This window comes from Pelobates fuscus, chromosome 7 (assembly GCF_036172605.1).
Source record: "Pelobates fuscus isolate aPelFus1 chromosome 7, aPelFus1.pri, whole genome shotgun sequence".
In the NCBI taxonomy this organism is placed as follows: domain Eukaryota; kingdom Metazoa; phylum Chordata; class Amphibia; order Anura; family Pelobatidae; genus Pelobates; species Pelobates fuscus.
Window position 1 is genome coordinate 143,593,024 of NC_086323.1, and position 27,998 is coordinate 143,621,021.

A 27,998-nucleotide genomic window follows, 5' to 3' on the forward strand; every position below is an offset into this window, starting at 1 on the left:
TCACCCTTAGCCATTTCATTATATTGTTGTGATATTCAGCTAATATATTGATGAGGATTTCTCCATTTTTGTATGGTTCAGTTTAAGCAGTATTTCTTTTCTCCATGCTGCTAAAGGTTTGATCAGAAAGCAGGTGAGATCACAGCTTATTTAAAAAAAAGGAAGAAAGAAAGAAAGCCCAGGGCTGCCTGAGGAAGAAGAGGGTTTTCTCTCTCTCCCCCCTCCTCCAAATCTGCATTAACTCGGGAGCGCGCAGGAAGCAGGGGGCGCGCAGCAGCCAGCAGAAGGAACCACAGCAAAGATGGAGTCCCAGCACCTGCAGGGAGGGAGAGCATCAGCCAAGTCTCTGCTGCTCATTTAGGGCTTCTATTCTGTTATCTCATTACCCATGGCCAGGGACTGTGGGAGCCCCTCTCAGTCCTTCCCAAGCTCGCAGCTCTCCAGCCCTGGACATCTCTTGACACTTGCTGCATTTCCTACTCACACCAATGCTGCTTAGGACTTTAGTATCTCTGATTAGCTGCTACATCATCATCTCCTTGACACCTACCTGGACTTTACTTACCCCCTCCAGCCAAAAACTGCACGTTCATGGAAAGAGGTCCTATGAAGACCCCCTCTCCATAGTCACCTTCTTATAGGGTTTTAAGCAGGCTTGCAACCTGTCCTGGTTGTTGGGTTGGTGGTGGGCTTCCTGATAGTTGGTCCTGAGGACATCTGACCATTGCCAAGATGCTACCTTCTCAAGAAGCATCCAAGCTCTACCATGACAATTACATGAGGAACTCAAGAGCAATTGGGGTCCTCTGGGCAATATTCACCATCTGCTTTGCCATCATTAACGTGGTGGTCTTCATACAACCTTACTGGATAGGGGACAGTGTCAATACACCCAAACCAGGCTACTTTGGCTTGTTCCACTACTGTGTGGGCAATGGGGTGGCCAGCAGAGAGTTAACCTGCAGGGGATCCTTCACAGATTTCAGCACAATTCCATCTGGAGCCTTTAAAGCAGCCGCATTCTTTGTACTGCTGTCCATGGTGCTGATTCTGGGCTGTATCACGTGTTTCGCCCTATTCTTCTTTTGCAACACCGCAACTGTCTATAAGATCTGCGCCTGGATGCAACTGTTTGCAGGTAATGGGGGGAGGGAAGTGGGGGGCTGGGGTGTCCTTTTACTACAAAAAGCATGCCTAACTTCTGTAGATCTACCTGTGTGAATTTATTTATTATTTTTATCATTTATAACTTTCCATTTAGACAAAAAAAAAAATTAACGTTTAGTTGGACATCTGCTCTAATTTGCTGTCGCAGATCATATTATTTTTTTTTAATTGTAGGAACTAATTCTTTTTAAATGACTGCTGGGTAAATAATACAATCAGAGTTGGTTACTAAACACACTGTGTGGCAATAATGCCCACCTACCGGTTGACAAAGGATTGTGTGAATGGTAGTCCAAACACAGCTGCAATACCAAATAATGTGCATCACTAATTTACTCTATGTTTACTTCTGTAGGGGCTAAGCAGGTAGAGAACCAGCTGCTTTTGAACTACAACTCCCATGATGCTTTGCCAGTATATACTTGAAAAGCATCAAGAGGGCTGTGGTAATACATCTGTTTATTTACATTTTAGCCACTTATATTCTACCTTTGGATCTTAGTTATCCCTTAGTTATCCCTGGTCTGCCTGTGGCTATTCTTTTCAAATGCTTTTAATGAACATTTTCACACAAAAAATATTAAGGAAATTCTTACAGTAGAAATAATAAAAGTAGTATTTGATCACACAGATAATTCATCTACGGGACTGAATGTGTATGAATATTATTTTAATGAAAGGAAGGAGTGTTAAGAATTAGTCTAGAGATGAGCTATACATAGTCTGTTTGATATAGCTATACTACTACTCAAGACCATGTATTTTTAAGGCTGTTTTTGCAAGTGTGGGCTAATATACTATACAGCTGACTAAGGCAATCACAGTATGAGGTGTAAGGATTCATAGCAGGTGTGATTGCTGACAGATTCATGTGTGTGAGCATTTTTTTTTTTTAAATTATTATTATATTCCCATAGCTAACTAATGTGGTTTTCAAAGTAATGTATATCCATGTGTCTACAGCCCTCAGATCTTGGGTACTTTCATTAATACTGTAACAAATCCATTTTCACAGATACCCTTAATAAAAGTGATACATTCTGCTGTCTATATGTTTTTCTGGGGTTTATCTACTGCTTTTTAAATGCTGACCCCCCCTCCCCATTTAATTAATACATAATAATAATTAATTAAGACAAGTTATTAAACCTCAAAGATGAGACGTTTTAGAAGGGTGGATCCATCTGGAGGATGTAAGGGATTCATTTTGTTTCCTATTTTATTCACTAGAGTATAAATTTGTGGTAATTGGAGAATATTTCCAGTTTGGCTATTCTGGCATCCCATTTTAAATACACTCCTGACAATTTAGACTTTAAAGAACAGTCCTGCCACACTTCCTACAATGAGAGTGATGTATAGCTATTTTGGGGCGCCAAAGATTATTTAACAGCTGAGAAATTGGAATGTAAACTGGTAAGATGATCACACAAACTGCCTGAGCTTTAGAACTTTTTTTCAGCATTAATTTTTTAAATATGACCCTAATGTGTGTGTGTGTTCTGGAGATCAATTGCACAGGTCACACATGAGAGTAATATGCACCCTGAAAATGTCTGGTCACCAATTGCAATTAATACAGTACCACACGTGCCCCTCTGAAGTGTATTAAGGGTAATTATGCAAGGAAAGGGGTCCTCATGTGGTACTTTGAATGGGTTACCATGGAATCCTAATCTGATTCTGCGCAAGGTTATACCCATTAGGTTAAATGCGTTATATTAGAAAAGGTGCAATGTATTGTGTATATATTAACTTTTAAAGAATCAGAATGATGTTAACTGCATTGCTGTTCCTCCATGGCTCTACAGTTGTTAAGTGTACTGTGTCCCTTTGTAATTTTCTAACATGTTGCTAAATCTATGTTGTGACAGAGAGACAAGTTGAAAATATTGAAAGTACTCCAATCATATCTAGCATAATGTAAAGAAATGCTTATTCACACACACATAGGGCAGGTTTATCAAGATAACAACAGGTGCTATTTTGTGCATAGTGCTAAGTAAGGTGCAATCACCATGGAAACGAATATTATGTCTCTCAAAATTAGCACTTTGCAGCACAATTAGCACCGGTTCTGCCTTGATTAACCCCCAATTTAAGAAAATAGATAGTGATATATACAGGATATAACCCATTTTAGAAGTGTGGAAATTATAGAGAGCTACTAAGTCAAAAACAAGGGCAAAGAGCTATATAATGAACAATCATCATGGAGACCAGTGCACAACATTTAGCACTTTGCACCCAAAATAGCACCTGTTTTGCCTTGATAAATATCCCCTGTGTAACCTAAACCTAAAATGATATTCACCTCTTCGGTATATGGAGCAGATGTTGCTGTTTTATATTCAGTTCCAAGAGCAACAAGTTTATTAACTAAACACTAAATTGTAGTTACCTGAAAATCAAACTGTAAAGTTTTCTAACTCGGTTATAGTCAGAGTTTTGCTATTTTAGCATACATTTTGTAATTTGGACTGAAGATGGAGAGGTTTCTTACGGTGTCTCCAGAAATCCAGGATCGCATGATTTGCCCATAGTTCCTGCTTTGCCATTATATGTGTATATATGTATTTCAATTATTTAAAATAATTCTCATTCTTAGTAAATAAAATAAACAGTCGATATTGAGCAGTTTTAGATCATACGAGTATGTGTAGATTTGTATCCAATAATGGCTTATGTTGGCAATGCAGATATTTGAGAACTACATTTCCCTTGATGCTTAGCTAACCTTGGACTGGCTGGGCATCATGGGAAATGTACTTAACCAGTGTCTGCACTGTCAGAGTTAGAAGGAACTCTAAAACAAAGCTGGCTCGGCATCCGGTGTGTTGTAGTTCTGCAACTGCTGATGTGCTACCTTGTACCTATCCCTGCCATAGATTTGTGATTTCAGAGAAAATAGCAGGATTTTCAGTGAAAGCTTGCAGACATCAAAGTCATAGTACTATGATGGATCTGCTTTATATTTTTGTCTTGGATGACTACCCATTTATGTTTCTGCTGACTGCTCTAAATGTCCAGGCACTGCTCTTGAGGTTAATTCAGGAACAGAACGAACAATCAAATGTTGCATTTACAGAACATTGAGTATTTGGCACTGGGTAAAAGATGCTAGGCCAAATTAGGAAGTACTCCAGCCTGGCTTACCGCAGAATGAATTAGGACTTCCCGAGTGACCTCTTCGTTTATCAGCTAGTCCAACTGAGAACTCATTTTCTAAATTAATCACACTTGCAGAAACATTTATTGGTTTAAATAATGTGTTGCGGAAAAAAAAAAGTTTTTACACATTTTAAAAACGTTTTGCATCACTTCAATGTTTTGGTGTCTCAAATAATGTAACTCTATCTCAATTGAAATCAGGTTTTTTTTTTTTATTATTATCCTTGGGTGGAACCAGAGAATATCAGTTTGGATAGACAGTATAATAAAATCTTGCACAGCATAGCTTTTCTACCTGCTGGAGTCAAGGAAAGATGTATCTTCCAGCGATATGTACTAAAGGGAGAATTGTCAGGAATCAAAAGTGAATTTTAAATTTAAGGCTAAAATGGTTAAACTGGAAAAATTCTCATAGTCCGTTCTCACATTCTCACATTTGTGAATAACCCTGATATCGAGCCAGGAATTGTCATACTTTGGGGGAAGGAGTGGGTGGGGAGCTGTGTTTGTGTGTTTTTGTTTTTTATTAAATTTTTTTATTTTTCCAAATTAATCTAAATTCCATTGAGATTTGTCTTGGGCAAAGTATTGGGAGGAAATCAAAGTTGTTTCAATTTGTAGAGTTGTAAAGTTGCAATCATGAAGTTAGGAAGTCCTAAATTGCAGAACATAAATTAGTTTGAAGTAACCTACACTATTTAAGTGATTTCTGAGCTATTTCCTTCAATTTAAAATGTGACCACTGACGCTCCAACAGCCATCATATAACTATTTCAAAATTTTTAAAATGGAAACAAATGGTGGAGTGATGGGTTACAACACAGCAATTTAAAAGCTCAATAATTACCCATCCAGCTGCTGTTTATGGTGTGAAATCAAGAACGGGGCCATATTTCCGTGTACCTGCTGGTTATTAATTTGTCTGGGGCGCACAGCATTTGTTTCAATGTATTATTTATCATACTTTACTAAATATAAGATATATTAGAATATAAAACGCGCGCATATTTTTCAAGTAGGAATTAAGAAGAAAAATAAACATGAAACAACCAGTTAAATGTCTTCATGTCAATTTAGTTGATTTAATCTCACCTTTAATGTCTCTTACCCACCCATTTCACTCACATTTCTCCTGTGCATCTTTCTCTCCTCCTCCTCCTCACTTTAGTGGCTCTTACCTCCTCGCAGTGAGCAACTTCTTGTCAGACATGGTTGAGCAGTGGTTCCCAAACGTTTTAGGTCCAAGGCGCCGTTGACATTTGAATATTTTTTTCAAGGCACCCCAAGTCAAAATTTCTAGGTTGTATATCTGTACAGCGCTGCGGCATTTACTGGCGCTGTAGTGTAATGTATAGTGTAAATGTTTGAAGGGGTGCTTGTATACATTATTGTGTTTTAATACAGGGGTGTGTTTGTATGTAATGTTTGCGTTTGATTGCAGGGGTGTGTCTGAATGTAATGTTCACTTTTAAATGTACATTTGTGTGAACTATTTGTGTTTGAGTGAAGGGGTGTGTTTGTATGTAAAATTTGTTTAGATTGCAAGAGTGTGCTCGTATGTTGTGCTGGTGTTTAACTGGTTGAATGTATGCACATACACTACCACATACATACAAAGAAATATATAAACATGCACACAGATACATATAAATACACCGACAAATATACACACCTTAACACATGCATACACCAACAAATACACACGCAAAAATTGATACATGCACCCTGACACACAGATGTGTGCACACTCACACAGAACCACACCCTGACACACACACACACAAACACATACACAGATGCACACACTGATACACACACACACACCCTGACACACACTCATACATCCTGACACACACTCACAATATTTGTTTTATATCTCCAGCCACCGTCCTGTTAGCTTACCATCTATGTCCAGGAGGGTGGCTTGGAGTCCTGCTGGCTGGTAGGAATGTGGAGTTTGGAGCAGCTAATGGAATGCTCCTCTTCCCTCATGCTGCTGCTGTCTCTTCTCCCTCCTGCACCTTCTCTCTGCACGAAGCTGGGAGGAAGTGACAGGCTGTCACTTCCTCTCAGCCGGCCGACATTACAGGGGCACGGTCGCGGTCTTAAAGGACCGCGGCACCCGATCGCGGGCCCCTGCTCAGCAGTAATGTTTCCCCGGTGCTATAATCATAGAACCGAGGAAACATTCTGCAGCACCCCTGTGGGCACACAGTTTGGGAACCACTGTGGTAGAGGATACAGAATATCCTCTACCGCAGTTTGTGAGGCCTCTCTTCAGGAAGTGACTGGACGAAATGGAGAGCTCTGTACGCCCCTTCTCACCAGTCACCTGGACACTGTGTCTGGTGACACTCACAAGAATGGAAGAGTGAAGCTATTGTCCACTGCTTCTTTGGCATAACATTTAAATATACACTCAAAGCTCCATAACTACTACATCATGTTGTAGAGTTCTGATGCACTCAATGTAAGTAGTCAAACTGGGGTTGTCACCTGCCTCTTTCCTTCTGATCCAGTAAGCTGGGAGATCCTACACGGAGCTTCTGTTATCTCTCCTGAGCCAAGCTCTGTACTCCTGGGCTTAGACCACAACTGAGATCTTACAGCTTTCATTGAGGTAGGGAGGGACACCCAGCAGATCCAGGTAAGCAGTTAAACCTTTTGCACTCTTGACACCATAAGAAATAAAATATGCTGGAGTGTTCCTTTAACACTCTAATTGCTCAATTACCATTTTTTTCCACCTTACGGTCTATATAGAGGCTGTCATAGGTAAGTATTACCTATTTCATTTTCTGGGTGCACTTATTGTATCCATTCAAAACATATATACTATATATAAATAGAAAATTCAAATCTATCTTTAACTATTGGAAATATAAGCATTGACTTAACATTTTTGGATAGGCTTTTTCAAATACTTTAATATTTTAACAAATATTGCAATATTTATTTTAATATATTTTTAATAGTATATTTTTTTATATTTTTGGGTAAAAAAAATCATTTTATAAAGCTTATCCAAAATATTAAATCGAGTCCTCTTCGTAATCATTTGATAGAAAAATGAAAGACAGAATATGGCAAAATTATCAAATTCAAAATGTAAAAATGAAACTGTGAACATTAAATACATTTGGTAAATAGCTTTCATCAAAATCAGTAATTGTTTAGTATTGAAAGGTAATTTCTGTGTCTTAATAAAGACATAATTTGCGTTTGTGATTTCCCCCTCTACATTTTTTACACTATTGACCCCTAAAAATGATTTAAAGGAACACTATAGGCAGGGATGTATTTACCACAAGGCAAACAAGGCATTTGCCTAGGGCGGCACTTTCAGGGGGGGGTGCAAAAAATGCCACCCCAAGCTCCCAGGCCTTGCTTGCCTTGTGTTCTGGGGCTGTCCACCTTACTGTGAGTGTGAGTGAATGAGTGAGTGAGTGAAGTGTGTGTCTGTAAGTTAGTGAAAGTGTGTGTGTCTTTCAGTGAGAATGGGTGTGCCTGTGAGCAGTGGCGTACACATGACCTATGGGGCCCCGGTGCGAAAATTGATCCGTGGGCCCCCCCCCCCCGCACGCTTACTCTGCGCGGGCCAGGGCCGCAACACATGGCGGCGGGCACCTGGTCGCAGGGGTTGCAGGGCTGCGACCCCTGCGACCGCGGTATGTACACCAGTGCATGCAGATGCACACACACTTAAAGGACCACTACAGACACCCAGATCACATCAGCTCAATGAAGTGGTCTGGGTGTCAGGTCCCTCTAGTTTTAACCCTGCAGCTGAAAGCATAGCAGTTTCAGAGAAACTGCTATGTTTCACTGAGGGTTAATCCAGCCTCTAGTGGCTGTCTCACTCACATTCGGAGCTGAGAGGCAGAGGGATCCCCAGCGCCAAGGGAGTCCGGCGCTGGAGAAAGGTAAGTGCTGAGGACACGCACATACACACTCTCACGAACAGACGCATACACACTAGCTAACACACGCATACACACTAGCTAACAGACACACACATTTACTGACAGAGACACACTCAGCGACAGACATACATACACACTCACTTACAAAACATACACTCACTAACAGACATCAAACAGACTCACTAATACAAACACACTCAGTAACAGACACACACAGTAACACACTCACTGACACTCACTAGCAGACACACTCAACAGACACACTCACTGACACTCACACTAACACACAGTAACACTCACAGTAACACTAACACACACACTAACACTCACAGTAACACTAACACACACACTAACACTCACGCTAACACTCACAGTAAAACACACACAAACACACACACTAACTCACAGTAACACACACACTAACACTAACACACACACTAACACTCACAGTAACACTAACACACACACTAACACTCACAGTAAAACACACACTAACACTCACACTAACACTAACACACACACTAACACTCACAGTAACACTAACACAAACACTAACACTCACAGTAACACTAACACTCACAGTAAAACACACACACTAACACTAACACACACACTAACACTAACACACACACTAACACTCACAGTAACACTAACACACACACTAACACTCACAGTAACACTAACACTCACAGTAACAATAACACTCACAGTGACACTAACACACACACTCACAGTAACACTAACACACACACTAACACACACACACTAACACTCACAGTAACACTAACACAAACACACACAGTAACACAAACACACACACACACACACACACACTAACACATTTTTTTTTAATTTAATCCCCCCAGCCTCCTTACCTTTTGGAGTGCTGAGGGGATTCCCTGGGGTCCAGTGGTGCTGCTGGGCTCCTGGGGGGCCGGTCACCCGGCGGGCAGGCAGGCTGGCGCGCGAGGGAGCACTCTCCCCTGAGTGCTTCCTCTTCAGCTCCCTCGCGCGCCGCGTACTGATACCGGCGCTGGAACATGACGTCATCTTCCGGCTCCGGTATCATTGCGGTGCGCGAGGGAGCTGAAGAGGAAGCACTCAGGGGAGAGTGCTCCCTCGCGCGCCCGCAGGACCGGCCAGCCGGGTGACAGCAGGGCCAGCCTCGGGGGGCCCGGAGGTGGCCGGCTCCTGGGCCCCCCAGGAGAAGAGGCTGGCCAAGTGACATACATAACGGGTCGCAGGGGCGGCCGGGCCCCCTGGTGGGCCGGGCCCGGTCGCAGCCGCGACCCCTGCGACCCTGGTATGTACGACCACTGCCTGTGAGTGTGTGTCAGTGTGTGTATGTCATTTAATGTGTATCTGAGAGTGTGTGTTTGTCAGTGAGTGGGTGTGTCAGTGTGTGTCTGTCAGTGAAAGTGTGTGTTGGTTAAACAGTGTATGCTTATGACTATGTGTGTGCCAATGACTGTGTGTCTGTCAGTGAGTGTATATCAGTGCATGTATCAATGAGGGCATGTGTCAGTCAGTCAAAAAAGTGGCCTTCAAGCAAATTGGGGGGTCAAATTTAGATTTTGGGGGTGCCTGAATTTAGTCTAGGGCAGCACAAATCCAAAATACACCACTGACTATAGGGTTAGGAACACAAACATGTATTCCTGACTCAATAGTGTTAAAACCACCATTTAGGTAGCTTCCCCCCTCCTGCCATTTAAATGGTAGGAAAACTTAGCTTATTCCCAGTGCCGCCTGGGTCCTTCGCGCTGGCCCTGCCCATGATCTTCCTACTTGGCTGACATCAGAATTGATTATTTCAGCCAATCCAATGCTTTCCCATTGGAAAAGCATTGGATTGGCTGTGATTGTCAAGGAGGTGGGGCAGGGCCAAACGCCAGCCTGGCCAATCAGCATCTTCTCATAGAGATGCATTATATTAATGCATCTCTGTGGGGAAAGTTCAGCATCTCCCAGCAAGCACCTCTGAGATGCAATGGCCATCTGAGGATTGGCCACTGGAGATGTTCCTAGGCTGTAATGTAAACACTGCTTTTTCTCTGAAAAGGCAGTGCTTACATAAAAAGTCTGCAGGAGCAACAACTACATTAAGCTATGCTATAGTGTACCTTTAATGAGATAAAAGCTAGCTGTATTGTAATATTCACCCTGGTCTACTACACAGAATACTGCAGCATCATTTGCATAGCACTCAAAAATAACTTGGAAAATGTGCCCACCTCATATATAATGGTGAAATAAATCCAGGTCCATTGCCTAATCCCAATCCTTGGATTTTTTAAACTATGTGACAGCTCAGTTCTATCAAGATTTTTGTTAACTCTCAGAATTTCAGACAGGCAAATTTGTATTAATTGGATGGCTCTCTTATTGAATAGGTAGGTATCTGGTAGTCAAACAACAATATAGAGTTATCGCCAAGAAAAATACTCCAAACACAATAGTATATAATATTAAGAGCAATAAAAAACCCACAGGATATAAAAAGAGTCCACAATAAAACTTGATAGAATAAAAAATACCAAATGGTACGGCACAGCCTCAAATGTGGCAATAGATCAAATAGTACTGGTATAGGACTTCCTTGATAGCTTCGCTTAATAGCAGAATATGAAAAGGAAGCAAAAACAGAAGCAGACCAATAGTGCAAAATAGTAGTACGTAGTAGGACAAACTACACTTAGACAAGATGTCAATTCACATATGGGAGAGCTATAACCCGGTCTAGGTAAAACAGCATGTTTAGTGCTGCTCTATTCATTGTTCAGCTAGGTATCTGGTAGTGTCTACTTAAATGAGTAGATTCCTATTGTGAATGGGCAGATTCTTTGAATGGAAATTCTGAATCTAGAGATGAATGATTAAACAATTATATCAATGAAAGAGTTAATTCTCAGATGAAAGGAAAAATATCCTAGCTAAATGGCAAAATTCACCAGGGGTATGCCCAGATTTCCAGGGTATCCGGGCAGACACTGCGGGTCTTGGATAAAATTGGCAGATTATTCTAGTGAGTGGATTTATTCTCAGATAGAATTGGCAGATTCACAAAATCTCAGGGTGAATGAAGATGTTATTATGGTGAATTGAAAAACTCTCAGTGTGAATTAACAGAATCTGATGGTGAGTTGACAGATGCAGGACATAAATAGACAGATTTTCAAGGTGAATGGACATATTCTCAGGGTAAATAGGCAGATTCCAATGGTCTTGTAGGGGCACAACACAGATGCTTTAAGGCTAGCCCCACATAATTGTATCTTCAGCCATATGTATTTGTCTCCGCAACAGCAATGTTACATTTATGTTCACGCAAAGCGCAAGCAACTGCTAGCCAGATGGCCCTGTTTTACGGCATATCCACATGAGCAAACACTGTCAATGTATGATGCTTAGAATTATGTAAACACAAATTGTGACATTGTAGGGAAATGTTTATGACAAACTGTTATTAATACGTTTTTATGGGATATAATATAAGCAGTATAATGAGTTCTGAGACTCATTAAAATAGATCTTAACAAAAAGTGCACCTGTCATATGTCAATTTATAGAACATAACATTCCATCTATGCACTGTAGCCTAATTGTCAGCAAATGTTAGATAAACTATTTTGTTTACCTTCCTGGACTTTACTGCTATACCAGTGGCATACCACAAAGGTTTGGGATAGACATTGAGCAAAAGTAGGTTAGAAAACTATTCACATTTGAATCCGATTCATCATAAGTCTATAGCACAGATAAGTATTTAAAAATGTGATTAAGTATAAAGTATTTCTTATATAGCTTATATTTTTAAAGTCATGTCTTGTGTTTGAGGTGGCATCTAGTGTGTCTGTTTACTGTAGACCTATAGAAACCTTGAGTTATTTCACTAAATTCCTTACCCACGATTCTAACCCCAGAGCATTTTGTTCAGGATCTGAACTCAAGTCATGTTCCATGTAACTCAAACCATGCACGGAAATTAAGTCATATGTCTTCCAATGCATTTTCGGTTGGTATGTGAGATTTGCACCCAACTCCAACATCCAGACAGGTTGCATGAGTCAAAGTGATGGAGTAGTTTAGTGTATGTTTTCTATAGTATGATCTAGACTTTTGAGAACTAGGAGCCAACTTTTTGCTCTCCCAAAGAGGTGTTATGGTGGGTTATTGAGCAGGGATCTGATTGCAAGATTATTGGTAAACTTCCTGGGAGTTGAGAAATCTCAGGAAGCTTTAAACACATGTACTACCCCACCAGGGTCCATAATGTCCTCATTAGTTTGTCTTCTAAATAATTGAAATTGTAATCTGAGTGGGCTTGAACACAATTTGTGAATAACTTGGAATAGAGATCGAGATAGTTTTGATAAATCCTGACCAACTCAATCCTTTGTCAATATACCTGCTAGTTCGTAGTTTTAATCCACTTGAATTACAGTGTATTTAGTCATTTTGTGTTTTAAACCAGAATTTAGTAAATCTGAGACACTGGTTATTAATCTTGTTTGTTATTACAAGTTCAAACTCTGTACAAACACTGTAATCAGTACAAAAAGAACGGAAACGTTGTGCTTGAAATGATGAATTATGCGTGAAATAATGCTGTGGAACAAGTCTGCCAGTAAATAGAGTGATTATACAGCTGTGACAACCTTAATGAGCCCCACTCGGTTCTGCAGAATAAGTGATGGTATCGACTCCCTTAAAGAGAAGGTCAGAGAAGATTTTCCGAATGAGGCAGCGCCCCCTGGGAATAATTCTGATCCAACAATTGGAATTAGAAAACTTCGAAAAAGTTAAGAAAGGAAATCTCTTGGTTGCATGAAGCACGGCTCAGTGAATGAACCAAGATATCACTGCTTGGGGAGTAACTGAGATAGATAAGAACAAGACGTATATTGCTTTACTTCAAAGATAATGGCAATAAAGAAGCAAGGGGAATTTAATCACCTGGAAGACTGCCCAAGCATCACTCTGTGTGAGTGCCTCTGAAATACAATTCTCAGGAGCCCCCTGTAGACCTAGGGCCGCCCGATGCAGAGTGTTTTTCAGAATGCATATAAAATCTTAATAGATTTGGGTGGAATATGAAAAGTGCTACCCTGCACTAAAGTACAATTCACTGCCGGGTTAAACCCAGTGACATAATGGGGAATCCTAATGAAGATGCCTTGATTAATTTCCATCTGCAGCCTTTGAATATTACACAATGCTGGGGATGTGGATCTGGTAACTGTAACTAGATCATGGGATTATTGTTTGCTTGGTTGAGTTCAGGTAGGTTAAATTGAATAGACGATCATATACTTAAAGGAACGCTATAGTGTTAGGAATACAAACGTGCATACCGAATGCTTTAGTGTCCCTGTTCCTAATGAGTAGTGGGCCCAAATAGAGGTTTTAATTACTTTTTATTCAGCAATGAGACTCCCTTGGCACTGCTTGCCTCTCCTAATCCTGCAACATCTTTGAAGCGTCACTTTCTCATTGTTGGTCCAATCCGATACTTTCCTATAAGCTTCAATGTCACATGACCACGTTTTACTCTGTCATTGCAGTGGATCGCTTCTAGTGGCTATCTGACAAGGTAAACACTGCCGTTTCTGCTAAACAGCAATATGTTACCTTGAGGGATTAAACCTACAGGGCCACTGCGCCCAAACCACTTCATTGAGATGTAGTGGTCCTTTAAAATTGAAGAAAAAAACAACAAAAATAAAGAAATGTAACTAAATAATGCTTTTCATATCTATTGAATTCTAGAAATTAACAGGCCAATCATTTGTTTCTGAACTAACACCAGTTTAGTAATTTCTCCAATGTTACAGATAATTTTTTAAAAAATAAATAAAACATTGTCTTCTCGCACAAGTATTTGTGATATATAGCAATATAGATTTTTTTTTTTTACACCTATAACTTGATTTAAACAGGACGTCTGTATAATTCTCATCTTAATAAACTACCCATATGTTATTCTGGTAATAAGCTTTTTTGGGGGGCAATAACAAAGATATTGTTCCCTTATTGGCATATAGATGATTTTCAGCATAGACGATTTGCATTGACTGGGCCAGTAATACCTTATAATAGTGCTGTCCAATAGTCCGCAGGGTTGGATTTAATTGGACGAACATGGTGGGAGAAGACACAAATATATGTGCAATTTTGACCAATCGAGTCTCTGCTTATCCTCGTCCCACAAATCTAACTACTTCCATTTCAAATCCATTTAATATTTCCTTGTCTACCCTCCCCTTTTTCTTCTCCTCATCACAGCTCCCTTGCTGTCTTCCTTACCCCATCTCCTGTCTCCTTATTCAATCTTCCGATCCTCACTTTATTAACAATAAACTATTACTTTTCATATAAACCCAATTCCTTTCTTATTTTCTTATTCCCATTACAGACTCCATATTGACCCATCCTAATACTCTCCTTAATCATCCCCTCCCATTGCCCTCTTCACTCTTCAGCTCCCTAATTTCACATCTCAGCTGCTCCCTCTTCAAGCATAGCCACATTGATAGTGCAATTGGTATTGGAGTGGTGACTGTCCTACAGCACAGCCCTACCATCCCACTCCCCATCACTACTTCATCCTGTTCTTAGCATCTTTTATGTGAGATGTCACATTAAGTCCTATAACAGTCCACTAACCTGCTCCTCTTATATCAAAGTTGCCATGTGCCAGATGGATGTACCAGCAGATATACTACAGACTTACCTCTACCCTAATATCTTGAATACAGCCAATGATTTTGAGGGACAATATGACACAATGTAAATACTGCTGGAGCCGTTGACCAAGCTTAGTGTTTTAAGATAATGATTTTGGGTGTCTGGAGAAACACATATAATACTGAGGATTTGTTTCATGGTTCTCCGGTACTTCTGAGCAAATGTATTAATCTTACGGCAAGCTACTCAAGTAAATGACAAGTGAAAGCACTGTAAGTTTATTTTTAAGCAGGCTTATTCTATAAATTTAAAGGAGCACTCTAAACATTATAAAAACTACCATTTATTGCAGTGGTCATGGTGCAAAGAGTGTTTCGGTGAACTTGGTGAATTTTGTGTCAAATTGTTTTTTAATGCTTGGATAACTAATGATTATGGTGCTTAGAGTGCCCTTTGAGATATTTATTTTTTATTTATATATATATATATATATATATTTTTTTTTTTTTTTTTGCTAAAATATGTGTATTTTCATATCTTTAGAGGGAATGAGTAATTTACTTCTGGATATCAAATCATGGAGTAAACAACAGAGTGGAGGAACTATTTTTGAGGAGATAGGGGCACCGGAGAACTCTGCCTATTGGCACATGATGTGTAAATTCATACATGGTAAAAATAGAGCATTTATTGAAACACACGCACAAATTAAAGTATAACATAATGTGTTTTTTTGGTTTTTTTTGACACACAACTGTTTAATGAGAATTTTTACTGGTGATCATTTTCAGCTACTTGGGTGTGGTTATTTTCAGAAGCAGGTGTCATGATCTTGTTTAGGTCAGATTGGAGGCTTTGGCCAGAGTTCACAAAAGAGGTTTTATTGGCAGGTTTTGACATAACAGCAGGTTAACTTATAGAATGAAATAATAGGGAGAAGGGAAGTGAGAGAAATACACGTTAAGGCACAATACCCTATAAAGATAATAAACAGGTTTGCAAATCATAAAAAAGCTATAGAGAACAGTATAGGAAGAATAATGAGACAGATATAAAGAACAATAAGGTTTCAGAGTAGGAAAATAACATTTTGTAAATAAAAGTAAGCAGCAATATCCAGATAGGGGTTAAGCAGGGTTGTTATGGAGCAGGGTTAGTAGTAAACCAGGTTGTCAGGATAAAGCAGAGTTGTAGGCAATCCAGGTTGGTATGGAGCAGGGTTGGTAGTAAACCAGGTTGGCAGGATAAAGCAGAGTTGCAGGCAATCCAGGTTGGTATGGAGCAGGGTTGGTAGTAAACCAGGTTGGCAGGATAAAGCAGAGTTGCAGGCAATTCAGGTTGGTATGGAGCAGGGTTGGTAGTAAACCAGGTTGGCAGGATAAAGCAGAGTTGCAGGCAATCCAGGTTGGTATGGAGCAGGGTTGGTAGTAAACCAGGTTGGCAGGATAAAGCAGAGTTGCAGGCAATCCAGGTTGGTATGGAGCAGGGTTGGTAGTAAACCAGGTTGGCAGGATAAAGCAGAGTTGCAGGCAATCCAGGTTGGTATGGAGCAGGGTTAGTAGTAAACCAGGTTGGCAGGATAAAGCAGAGGTGCAGGCAATCCAGGTTGGTATGGAGCAGGGTTGGTAGTAAACCAGGTTGGCAGGATAAAGCAGAGTTGTAGGCAATCCAGGTTGGTATGGAGCAGGGTTGGTAGTAAACCAGGTAAATCACAGGTTGCTTCTCAGGAGCCAGGATCTGAAGTCTTTTCCATATGAACATCAACGTTCAATGTAAAGGCCACTGGTATTCTCGAGTGTGGCTTTTTGTAGGATCTGTAATTAGTTTCAGGCAGGTGAGGACTGAGGTGACTAGTGGCTAGGGAGGCCACTAGGGGTGGAACTTCTTTTAAAGGAACAGAAATAAATTAAGATAAAACATAGTTGTCAGGATCCTGATAGCAGGATTTCTTGATGTGTATTGTTACGCAATTTTATTTTGTGTGTTTCTAGTTCTAAATGTAAACTCTGACAGAGCTATTTACTAAAAAAGTATGAATTCAGAGATAATTTCAAATTAAAGGCGAAAGTATCCGAACTGGAAACCTAGTTGGCTGAATTTTTGCCATTTCAATTATTTTGACCTTAAATGTAAAATTCACTTTGAATTCTCACTTTAGTGAATAATAGCTTGCACTGAGGAGGTAACAGAGGTCAGTGTTCCCACCTCCGCAGTCCAGCACTTCCTTCCCCTCCCTTTCCTAATGCACAGTTTCATTTCAATTGAAAGCGTTCAAGTACGGCCTTTCATTTTAGTTTTTTTTCCATTTAAAAAATCTCGAAACACCCTCCATTCTTTATTCAGTGTGAACTTTGTCCATATTTTGCACAATGGCTATTCACTGCACACACAATGAACAAGCGGCATCAAGGTAACATGCTAAATTTACAATAATGTTGAGACTCGACAAAGAAGCAATGGCTCACTAAAATGTACGGATACATAGAATGTGATGGCAGATAAGAACCATTCGACCCATCTAGGAGTTTGATCTGAGAGTAAATGGATCAGTTTAATGAGTTTACACCTTTGTCTGTACTTAATGGCGTGTACGCAATACTATGTCATCTTATCATACTGTATGTGTTTTAAATTGTTTTATTGTATTATTTCAATGTGAAAAAAATAGATACACATAAAATGGTTTGAAGGTGGGGGCCACTTTACGCACTGCACCCCAGCTGACACTTTAACACTTTCGGAAGGGTACTGACAGATGTTGTTATTTGCTAAACTGTATTATCAGTCATCACAGAAACACAAGGTTTTCTTTCTTATTGCCCTTTAATGCTACTAGGTGTAAGGTAACCTGTGTCTGCTGTGATGGAATATTCTGTTCTGTGACACTATGTAGGTATACAGTCATATAGAACTGTATCTTGACAGCTTGTCACTAGGCCTCTGCAGGATATCTTCAGGAGCAGTGGCTTGTGACGCAGATGTGGACCAAACATCCACCCCAAGGCTTACGTCTATCTTCTGTCCGTACTCCCACCTCTGATGCTCGCCTTCAAGATTTCTCGAGGGCTGCACCGTTCCTGTGGAACTCACTTCCCTCCTTGGTTAGATGCTCACCCAGTCTCCACTCCTTCAAAAAAAATGTTAAAAACCCATTTCTTCATAAAAGCGTATCAATTAAAGGACCACTCTAGGCACCCAGACCACTTCATCTTAATGAAGTGGTCTGGGTGCCAGGTCCCTCTAACCCTTTTTTTTTTTATAAACATAGCAGTTTCAGAGAAACTGCTATGTTTATAATAGGGTTAATCCAGCCTCCAAATCCTCTAGTGGCTGTCTCACTGACAGCCGCTAGAGGCGCTTGCGTGATTCTCACTGTGAAAATCACAGTGAGAGCACACAAGCGTCCATAGGAAAGCATTGTAAATGCTTTCCTATGAGACCGGCTGAATGCGCGCGCAGCTCTTGCCGCGCATGCGCATTCAGCCGAAAGGGAGGATCGTTTTAAACCTTTACTCTCCATCCAGCCCGGCGGGAGGGGGTCCCTGAGGGTGGGGGCACCCTCAGGGCACTATAGTGCCAGGAAAATGAGTATGTTTTCCTGGCACTAAAGTGGTCCTTTAAACTGTTAATAGCTCTCAACTGATTTGTGTGACTAATCCTCCATTTTTATATACTCAACCCATTTATTTTTTATAACAAACATGGATTTATCGTGACAGAGTGGGTCAGATTAAGGAGGATTGAAAGCCCATTTAAGCAGGATCATCACCACTTGTTTTGGTTTGAAATCTGCAAAAACTTCAATGCAAGGGACATCAGAAGGCTGTGTCTCAAGTCACAATTCAAACTAAAGAAGATACAGCTAACAGTTGCGCTCCAGATCTTTGAGAACGTCATATTCCATGATGCTCAACCAGCAAAGTTCATTTTAGGTTGGGGATTATTAAAGCATCATGTGTTAATGGCATAAGTATTATTTTTTTTTTTTATTATTATGTTTTAGCACACCACACTGCATATTTTATATTGGGAAAATTACTCGAGTCACCCAGAAGAAAGACTTCCAAAGAGGTGAGGGTTTTAGAAGATGAAACTTATGCCCAATAAATATTCATCCAAGAAGAAAGTGTGCATTTATAGGCATTCTATTCACAATAGACTTTACTTTCATTCACAATATTAGCAATGGTTACATTTTTCAATGCACATCATTTTTTTTTTTTCAACAGTAAAATGTTTATTCTGTTTTGTCCTTCATGTGAGATATAGGTTATGCACCTTGTTTAATGCTAGCCCTGTGTATTTATATCTACTATAACTGGTGTGGAAAAAGAATGATCCAAAATGTTCCTAAACTACACCTCCCATGATGCCTTAAAGATGGCAAAGCATCATGGAAAGTGCAGTTCTACATAAGCGGAGGATCTACTTTGGCAACGCTGTTCTGTAGTGTCATTTGGACACCAGTAATGGCACAAGAGAGCAAAAACTATTTTGCAAAGAATTACTGAAGGGCAAACTACTGAGTTTCTCTAAACTTTAGTCCATTCTCAGAGTTCTCATATTCTTTGTTTTTCATTTGGACACTACCTACACGACTGACAAGTCTATGCCCGGGTGAATTAAATTGAGGTACAAATAAGGATGCTTCTCTTATAGCCGTACAGCAAGGCAATACTAGTTCATGGCAGTGGAGACAGCTACCCCACTTTCTCCCAGACAAATCCATTGTAGTCATTACAATTCAGCCAATAGCAGTAGAGGTCACCAAATAAAGATGTACGGCAGGGGTTTCATGTGTAAGTCCCCTGTGTGTAAGGTTAATGAGAGACTTGGCATTATTCATGTAGTGTCACAGTGTAAAGTAAATGCCACAAATACCCCCAAGGTTTCCAATTTACTGATTGTATGTGAATCATGGATAATTTGCAAATATATTGAATTACCATCAAGTTAAACTGATGTATTGCCTGGATATTGTGTAAGTAGATTGCAAGCTTTTAAGAATTCAGTCTGCTTGTCAGATTTGTTCATACAACTGCACGTGAAACCATTAACTATAACCTGCTGGTATTCTATACAAATTAATATAATCCTGCATCTATTGTTGTTATTCATATTTAACACACAAACACCATGAACTGTGCTGACAAATGGATGCAATTGGTGGGAAAACCCCATTTATAAATAATATGTAAGTTACAGCTCAGACCTCAGCCTCTATATCCCCTTCATCCTGATACCTTTTACATTTATCACCCGCTCACTTTCTTGATATTTTTTTTATACCTTGTTTCCTCATATCTGTCTCCTGTAGCTCTCCCATATTCTTTATATTCCTAGATTTCTTTTATTTCCTATTAGCCATTCCCTTCGTCTAACTCGCTCGTCAATACCTTTTTTTCCATAATTTCAAAATGATTCTTTCAACCTTCCCCCAATATTCCTCATACTTTATTCACTATTCTTTTTGTTTGTGTGGGGAATTTTTTTGGGAGTAGGGATGACTAATCCTCTTAAGACCTCAATTTAATATTTTTGGATGAGCTAAAATGATATTTCATAATTTTTTTTTAGATATGATTTTGATTGATTGATTTTAATATTTTTTTTTTTTTAATTCTTTATTTTTCTCGTGCACAATGATTAACAGATCAGCCTTGGCACGCCACAACAGCGGTGTCGAGGTACGATTGGAACATAAGTATGCATTGAAGTGTGGCATTTGTAAGTCAGGCACATTTTATATTTTGTTAATCTAACATTCAACAGGTGTATCATTGTGTTTAAAGTATTATCAAGCTGGTGAAACTAGTTAAACCGCTGCGTCTTGCTTTTAGATACGTACTAGATCTGTAGGATCAAGCTGAGGTTGGTCATCGGTGTTCCTACGTGTGCACAGGAATAATGACTGAAAAAACAACTTTACAGTATATAAATGTTGTAAGCAAAACAAATGTGTGAGTTGCCCATTTGGCCTGCGGATGTGGTATTATGCTGTGTATTACATGCCGATAATTCAAATGTTTGCCTCTTAATTATATTAAACGGTGTAAATAATGAGCTGTGCCGCGCGGTTCAGCATGAAACCTGCCGGTTCTATATGATGTGTTAAGTTGGGCAGCTAGCTATGTGGTGCGACTGGGTATGGTAATCAACATTCCGAACAAGAAAAAAGATACAAAGCATTGCACCTATAGAGACGGCATAATTCAATGCAGTAGTTAGTTGGCAACTCAATATAAGCATTTATATGGCATATGGAGAGTCTGCGCAAATATTTATGAGAAACATTCTCGTAAAAAATCCCTAGATTTAGTGGACAGAGTGAGCTAACCTGATATTACTCTTTAAGGTGCGTAGTTGAGCTAAGCTGAAGAGGTTGTCAGTCGTGCGAGGCAGACATCCCATAGCAGTACAAACAGGCTATTCAACAGTGCTGTCTGTTACTCTAGGTATAACATGGGCCGTATTAGGAAGTAAGATGGAGGGTTGATGTATGTGTAAATGGTGCATTCAGTTAGCATAACCGGTCTCTTCTAGGTTCGTTAAACCGTAGCATCTTAACTTGCCATGATTGTGACATGGGATATTTTAATATTTAAACAATTTTAAAACCTATCAAAAAATATTAAATCTAGGCCTATATCAACTGATCCCCCAAAGGCTGACATGTACATATTCAACAGCCTAATTACCCCTAGTCTTATTGTTTCCTTGGCTGTGCTGCTTAAGGAGATTTAATACAATGTCATTGAACTCAGCATGGTCCAAATTAGAGTTCCCTTTTTTTGTTATATTAATTCTCAAGATATACCGTAATCCAAGAAATATCAGAGCCTAGGTGTTTTATGGCAAAAGTGAGGGTTAGTGAATACCTTTATGCAGAATCAGACCTGGCTCCTTATAAAATCCAATCTTGTCTCCCATATATTTAAAAAAACACGGGGGCGGAGCTAAACACCATGTCGCACATCTCCAGAGGTCCAGCAAGACAGAGACATCTGACAATCAGACCCGCATTTCTGCTGCTTTCACCCCCACTGAGACACCATCCGACACAGGAGAGAATGGGAAAACACTCCCGAAAGTCCCAAGGGGGGGGGGGGGGGGGGAGGGGAGAGCATACCCGAGATATCGGGCTTCTACTTTCACAATCAGGTAGGCCAAAAAGGGCCGACCTGATGCCGACTCACCTCATGGCTCCATATCAGAGGATGAAGCAGAGAACCAGCAGAGCTCCGGCCCCAACCTCGAGGCAGTAGTCTGTTTAAAAGGCAACCTGAACCTCAGTGGGCTACTAAATCTGATATCATTATGATGACCACCGACCTCAAAACCTTCTTCTCCTCTAAAATGGCGGTGCTAAAAGCAGACCTGGCAGAATCAATGCCAATGAGTACAGTATCCAGACCCTGGGTGCCCAGCAAAACACCACTGCACAGCAGCTCCAAGAGTTCTCTAATGCATACACAGCACTCGGTGTTAAGGTTGGACAGCTTGAAGACGTTACACGACAACGCAAACTGAAAATCAAGGTTATCCCTGACATAATCGATGCAGGCGAGCTGCTACAATATATCAGATGGCTACTGTCTGCCACACTACCACCCAAGCAGACCAAGACCGTACTGCTGGAGAGAATTTACCACTTGCCATGGAACTCCAACAACACAACCTCGGTTCCCAGAGATGTAATTCTGAGTTTCAGGGCACGGTCTGAAAAAGAGGTTTTCCTGGCCACCACAAAAGGCCAATCACCATTTATGTTCGAACAACATGAACTTGGCTTTTTCCAAGACCTCAGTAGATCAATGCTGCAGTGGTGGCATCCATGAAAGAGGTGACAACCCAATTGTAAAAAGCAGGGATACAATATAGGTGGGGCTCACCAAGGGTGCTCCCGGTGGAACAGGATGGGCAACGCTTCGAGATGAATTCTGTGTCACAGGCAGACTCTCTCCTAAAGTCTTTGGGACTTACAATTGCCTCAAAGAGCAGCAAATCTGCTCCTAGATGGGACGTGGATAATGTTGCAATCTTTACACCTGCCGGTTCTACGGCTCCGAGATGAGGCAACAACAGGGACATATATGTACCCATTTACCTGTGTTATCTACATCACTGTTTTAATCGTTCTCATTTGAAGTAGTTTTCTTTTCTTTAATTTTAATTGCTCCGCTGCACAGTTACATATATGCCCTCCAGTGGCCTCACCTGACTACTCTGAACTTCTTAGCCTTAATCTGTGTGGCTATTATAGTGAATTGTGGAGGTTTTTGAAAATGAGGATATACCTGTAGTTGGATTTCCACTGTTTAAAATATTTGAAGTAGGAAGGTTAAATTTAAAAAATGAATGATTTCTAATTGCTCAGCGCCCCAGTATATACCTTCCTCTTGCTAAGTGGAAATGACTGCTTTAAAGGATTTGCAAAAATGATAAAACTAATCACTTAGCCCTAGGAAATAATTCATACACAATTATTAGATATCCTGGTTTTTGACTTGGTAATGTTACAGTATTAAGTAACAAGACTCCGTGAGATGTAATTACCAGGGATGGAATTCACTCTGTTCCAATTTAAGCTCAGGATATTGGGCAAATGTAACTTAATAACAATTTCACATCACACTTCTCCTTAATTGACTCGGGCACGGGTACAGCCTCTTAAAGAGAAATTGCACCTTCACCAGTGTGGCACCTATTTACCATGAAAATTTGCGTGCTCCCTGATTCCATTCTTTTTCTCCCGTTGTATACGGCAATTGTTCAATGATTTAATGGTCCCCTGCATATATAGCCAGATGTGTGAATCTAAACTATGATATATTATAGTCTGAAAAAAGACTCAAATAAATCAAGTTCACTCTTTCACATATCTGTATTACCATTTTGAAGAGATTTCCCATTTTTCTTGACTGCAAACTGGCAGGCAGATTTAGTCTTGGCTCAACAAACTGTTACTGCACATAACTATTATATCCTTGATCATTCAGGGATTTTTTTTGGGGGGGGGAGGGACTGGGGGGAGGGGTTAAAAAGCATGCAGATATTGCCTAAATCTGATAGAACAACCTCTTTAGGCAGAGAATTCCACATCTTTGCTGTTCTTACTGTGAAGAACCATTTCTCCTGCCATAGGTGAAATCTCCTTTCTTCGGGTCTTTGTGAGTGACCTCTTGATCTTTTGACAGTCTTTTTAGAAAACAAATTATCAGAGTGCTGGCTATGTATATATTTGTATAATGTTATCATATCCCCTTTGAGTTGTTATGTTTCTAAGGTAAGAAGGTTCATGTTTTTCAGCCTTTCTTCATAACTAAAATCTTTCATTCCCCTAATTAATTTTGTAGTCCTCCTCTACAATGTTCCTAGTTCCATATCTTCCTTCTTTAAAACTGGTGCCCAAAACTGCATCGCATAATCAAGGTGGGGTCTTACCATTGATTTAGAAAAAGACAAATTTATATTTTTGTCCTACGAAATAAAACACATGTATAGGCATGGTAGTTCCTTACTGACCTGCGCAATTGCTACCTAACTTTGAACATTATAATATTTATAAACAACTTAACTACAAAGTCTTGATGATTTTTTGTTTTCCCTCAGTGTAATTTTTTTGGTATGCATTTATCTAAATGTAAAAAGATTATAGATTATGCCTCTGAAGTTTCACTGCTCAAAGATCTGCCATTTGGGAGTTAAATATTTTTTTGTTTCTGTCCATGCAGTCCTAACCACACATCCCTTGGCTGTGACTGAAAGCCTGCATGAAAAAAAATCAATCAAATTAAACTTACTTAAATTTTTTTTTTTTTTATCTAATGCTCTATAAATTTAATTTTAATGACACACATGAGGGTCCTGCAGGATACAGCAAGCTATTAACAGAGCAGGAGGTAGGAAATTCAAAATTACAGAATTTGAATAATGGAAGTGTAAACATTAGATGACTCTTTACAGGAAGTGTTTAGGAAGGCTGTGTAAGTCACACGCAGGGAGGTGTGACTAGGGCTACATAAACAAAGTTATATAACTCCTAAATGGCAGAGAATTTAACAGTTAGACTGCAGGGGCATGATCTATACACCAAAACTGCTTCATTAGGCTAAAGTTGTTTTGGTGACTATAGTGTCTCTTTAATATACTCATGCCTATTCTGAAGGTTGCTATGAATGCAACATTTGTGTAATTGTAAATACATTGGGTAAACCCTTCATGTGACATTACACTCTCCTGCAAAGAACAAATGCCTAGACTGCTCAATCTATATGATGCTGCTTAATAGCATCGAGAAGAAGAAGACATTAACAAGGGCTCTGGGCTCCAATTAAAGATTGCTGGCTATACTCAGTTGCTATATAATTCGTCACACGACTTATGTGTCTTTTGGCCAGTTTTGTGATTTTATGTTTTCAAAGCACTCTGGGAGATAGATTCTGGAAACACAGCTCTGTTAAACCTGCCACTTCCAACATGCGACCTTTAGAGAAACATTCGCCCTCCTTTGCAAGCATGACTGCCCGACGACGTTTGACAAAGGTTAGCTTTGAAAAGTCTGTTTTGCCAAGTTAAGCATGTCATATATTTAGAGTCTTCTGAAAGGTTCTTCTTAACCCATAACATTCTCCTTAATGACCATTATCTTAAATGGAATTTAGATGGGGATTTATCAATGCAGAAACTGCTATTTAGGACCTCCATGTTAAATAAAGTCAAATTACTATATAAACCAATAGAATATCACTCAGGGTTTAGTATTTTTTGCCCAAGACAGCTACTGCTTTGCCTTGATATCTCCCCTTTACATCTTTTAGCATTCTACCATTCAGATGCCAGGAAGAGAGGGAAAGTGTGTAGTTAAAGAGACACAATAAAGACTACTAAAGAGACCACCTTATCTCAATGCAGGAATGGCAATGTTAAAATGCTTCTAGTGGCTGTCACACTAGCAACCACTAAAAGCGCTTCCTCCGATATTGTAACTGCGGCTGGTTCCCTTATTTACCACTATAATGTCTTAAAGCATAGAACTTAGCCATCATTTTACATAGTTAGTAAGAGATCCTCTATTTAACATATATAAATAATTGAGAATACAATCTAAAATAAGGATTGTCTTGGAAGCAATAACGTTTTGTCTTTTAGATATTTATTATATAAAAATATAAATATAGACATAAAAAATCCATTACAATAATTTATAGCAGAGTTTATAAGATTAACCCCTTAAGGACCAAACTTCTGGAATAAAAGGGAATCATGACGTGCCACACACGTCATGTGTCCTTAAGGGGTTAAACTAAATGCTTGCAAATATCATTAATAGGTTAACATACCCTCCTGAACATGTCAGCCTCTCTGTCATTTTAAAATGGAGCAGCGTCTGTCTCCAAGTCTCTCCTCTGTGCCTTAACATTTAAAAGTACACCTATTTATACCTTGGGTGTCTTCATTTTAGGGTCACTGTAGTTCATATTTGAAAGAGTAACACTTTTTTATTCATTTTAGGACCTCCCTTAACTTGGCAAAAATACGAGGCCAACTAAAGGGTGTACACGTCATGGAGATTTTCCTGAGTTAGGTCAAGATGGCATCTTAAAGTCTGAACATCTTTATCTACTTAGGGTTACCACAGTATATTATGTACTGAAAGAGTCGTAGCATAGCCTTCAAGCTTGTTTATGCATTATTGTTATTGTATTTCGTCTGGGACAAAATGGCGTAAACATTTTATGCTCTGAAGGTAAGTAAGAGATTATTGCTTAAAGAAACAGTATGTTCCATTTCTAACACCTTGTCAGTTTGCAATATCCCTTAAAGACAAAGTACACAGTTTGAGGAATACAATATTTTCATTTGCCCATAACAATATAGCCGATTAAACTCTACTCTTTCAATCATCTGATTGGTGCAGTGCATCGTTTTGCCGCGCATGTGCACTAGCCTCCCAATGCCTTCCTATGGGAAAGCATTGGATTGGCTGAGATCATCAAGCTTGAGTCAAGGAGCAGAGAGATTAGTGCGGCATGGGATTAAAAAGTAAGTAATATCTTTTTAACCCTTGCATGGTCAATAACAATGACTAGGCCCCTATAGGGTTAGGAATACACATTTGAACTTCCAACACCATAGTGTTCCTTTTAAAGGGTTACATTTTTATATAGTAAATTTGACCGCGATTCCTGAATTTCAGTGGGATTTATTTACTAAACCAGTGATTGTGGAGTACTGACAAGAAAATCGCAAATCTATCACAAAAAATGGGTATAGAATTATAGTAGGGGTGGATATATAATTTGTTTGTTGTTTGTGTCTGGTTATAAACCAGGCTGCATTGCTCTGTTCTATTGACCCATTAAAGAACAAAATGTACCACTGGACCTTAAAGGGTTAAAATATATACCATGGTTTTATATAAAAACTGCCAGCATTGCAGTGGGTTCTGTTTTGAGATGTGTAAAAAAAAAAATGTCTTTGTCTGCTATTGTGTCTAATTGGCACAGTAGGAATTGTTAGATTTTAGCGTGACCTTTGTTTGAGAAGAATATCTGTGTCATGCTCTGATGTGATAAAACTAAAAACTGGTTTTAAATTAAATATCAGAAGTGTAAATACTTTGACTGCATGTAAACTGTTAGGACATGACAAGAATCTTAAAAGCTGCTTTGTGAGAGATCGCAAGACTCCATTACTTTTTTTATTTTTTTCAGATTAGTATTTTCGCAGCCAAAATGCTTCTAACATAAGGTGCTCAAATGTCAGATTTTCTGATTAAATGTTTTTTCCCAGAAAAGTACAGTTTCCATGAAATTAAATATAGTAATGTTAGGTATATGCACTTAGAATGTATCTTTTTAACATATTGGTCCTAATTTGCACGCTCTGCTAATAGCTAAGACTCGACACTTATTTTCAATCCAAAAGCTTTGTCAATTTATGTCACTTCATTTCTTTACATCTATGATAAAATGGGATTCTAATAAACATCACTAAAACCCAGAGGGTGGTACTTTCCTTAATAAATTTAGTTTGCAGGTCAGTGTT

The 27,998-nt window shown here is 39.5% G+C and overlaps 1 protein-coding gene across 1 annotated transcript in view; it reads left to right on the top strand.

Annotated features, from left to right (window-relative positions):
• The first annotated feature begins 265 nt into the window (after window positions 1-265).
• The window catches only part of LHFPL4 (LHFPL tetraspan subfamily member 4), a 112,246-nt gene continuing 84,513 nt past the window's right edge, over window positions 266-27,998 (top strand). Inside the window, exon 1 of the mRNA XM_063426746.1 lies at window positions 266-1,138. Coding sequence (XP_063282816.1) covers window positions 733-1,138 — 406 coding nt within the window. The 5' untranslated portion in view covers window positions 266-732. The remainder of the gene's footprint in view (window positions 1,139-27,998) is intronic.